The sequence below is a fragment of the Bufo gargarizans genome, chromosome 11 (assembly GCF_014858855.1).
Source record: "Bufo gargarizans isolate SCDJY-AF-19 chromosome 11, ASM1485885v1, whole genome shotgun sequence".
Classification (NCBI taxonomy): Eukaryota; Metazoa; Chordata; class Amphibia; order Anura; family Bufonidae; genus Bufo; species Bufo gargarizans.
This window is the reverse complement of record NC_058090.1, coordinates 80,621,298-80,622,893: the sequence shown is the minus strand read 5'-3', so window position 1 is coordinate 80,622,893 and position 1,596 is coordinate 80,621,298. Positions and strand designations below refer to the sequence as shown.

At 38.7% G+C, this 1,596-nt stretch overlaps 1 protein-coding gene across 1 annotated transcript; it reads left to right on the top strand.

Annotated features, from left to right (window-relative positions):
• The first annotated feature begins 403 nt into the window (after positions 1-403).
• Positions 404-1,333, top strand: LOC122921349 (olfactory receptor 5A2-like). The gene has a single exon (XM_044271326.1). It carries the CDS (start codon positions 404-406, stop codon positions 1,331-1,333), a length of 930 nt encoding a protein of 309 aa, XP_044127261.1.
• Positions 1,334-1,596: the final 263 nt, after the last annotated feature.

The following is a 1,596-nucleotide window of genomic DNA, read 5'->3' as shown; positions in this document are numbered from 1 at the left end:
CTGTAGAAGACTCAGGAGTAGGATCAGCATGCACACACTTCAGGAAGTAATATAAACCGCAAAGTGATGCAGTATGGGGAGGGATTTAAAGGGATGCAATCAGTGCAACTACATGACAGCTGAGAGAGGCTAACGAGATTAGAAAATGAAAGCAAAACAAAAGGAACCTCAAGGAGGAGGTTCTGAAGGACGTCTGTCAGAGCTTCTCAGATGTCTGGTGGTGACACCTTCCTGAGGTTTACACATCTTACCAACAGTCTACACCTACCAACACATTCCCTGTGTTTTACCATAGACAATAATATGGGGTCGGGCTATCTTTGGAAGCTCCAACGGCCCTCACTCTTCAGTAATATCAGTTGAATATCCATCACATCTCTGTTTTTACAGAATATCTTCATTTATGGGATACAGCAACACAACCTTTGTGACAGAATTCATCCTTTTGGCTTTCTCCGAGTTCCATCAGTATCAGATTTTACTTTTTACTATTATCTTATTTACATACATTGTTTGTATTGCTGGAAATATGACTATCGTTCTGCTGGTCATAGTGAACCAGTCTCTCCATGTGCCCATGTATTATTTTATTAGCGTATTTTCAGCTGAAGAAATGTTGCTTGTATCTGTTGTATTTCCAAAGCTGTTATCCAACCTGATAGCAGATGATCAGAAAATATCTTTTGTAGGTTGTTTTGTACAGGTGTATTCATATCTTACTTTGGGACAAGTGGAAAGTTTTTGCATCATGATAATGGCCTACGATAGGCACTTGGCCATTAACAAGCCATTGCATTATATAGTTATTATGAGTCGGACCCTCTGCATAGGACTGACGATTCTTCCATGGTTTTTTAGCTTGTCTAGCTCTTTAATTGTGACTCTGTTTACAATGTTTTTGGATTTTTGTGGCCCTAATGAAATCAACCATTTCTTCTGTGATGTAGGACCATTGCAGAGTCTGGCATGTTCAGATAGATACCTGTACATCACCAGTACAGTGACAACCACAGCTGCCGCCATAGCATCTGTTGTCCCATTCATGATAACTTTTGGGGTCTATACCAAAATAGTTATGACTGTTTTCAAGATAAGGAGTTCTTCTGGCAAGCAAAAAGCTTTCTCCACGTGTTCATCTCATCTTATAGTAGCCATGTTACTTTATATCGCAGCCTTTGTTATCTACCTTAGACCTTATGACAGACAACGTGATAAATATTATTCTCTCTTTTACTTTCTCGTTATTCCAGTAGTCAACCCTTTTATATATGCCTTACGGAATAGGGAAGTGAAAAATGTTCTAAAAACAATCTTGAATTTCAATGCTAACTAAAGCAACATACAGTAGAATTACCTATGTCTAAGGCCACCGAATCATCAGAAGGTTTGTTCACCAATGACTGTACCAAACGGAAAGCCTTTAATTTAACAATTTAGGTATTTCAGTTTCCACTTTTGTTGGAAGTTGCAGTATTTCTGTAGGTTCCTTTTCCATATCAAAGGGCATCTCTCCACTACCAGGTCTAATGCTCCTCACTAAGAATTTAAAATACTTTTAGGTTCTCTCTCCATACTTGAATCATATTTCCCAGCACC

Coding starts and splice junctions, on each gene's coding strand:
- LOC122921349 (XM_044271326.1), top strand. CDS start 404: ATGGGATACAGCAACACAACCTTTGTGACAGAATTCATCCTTTTGGCT.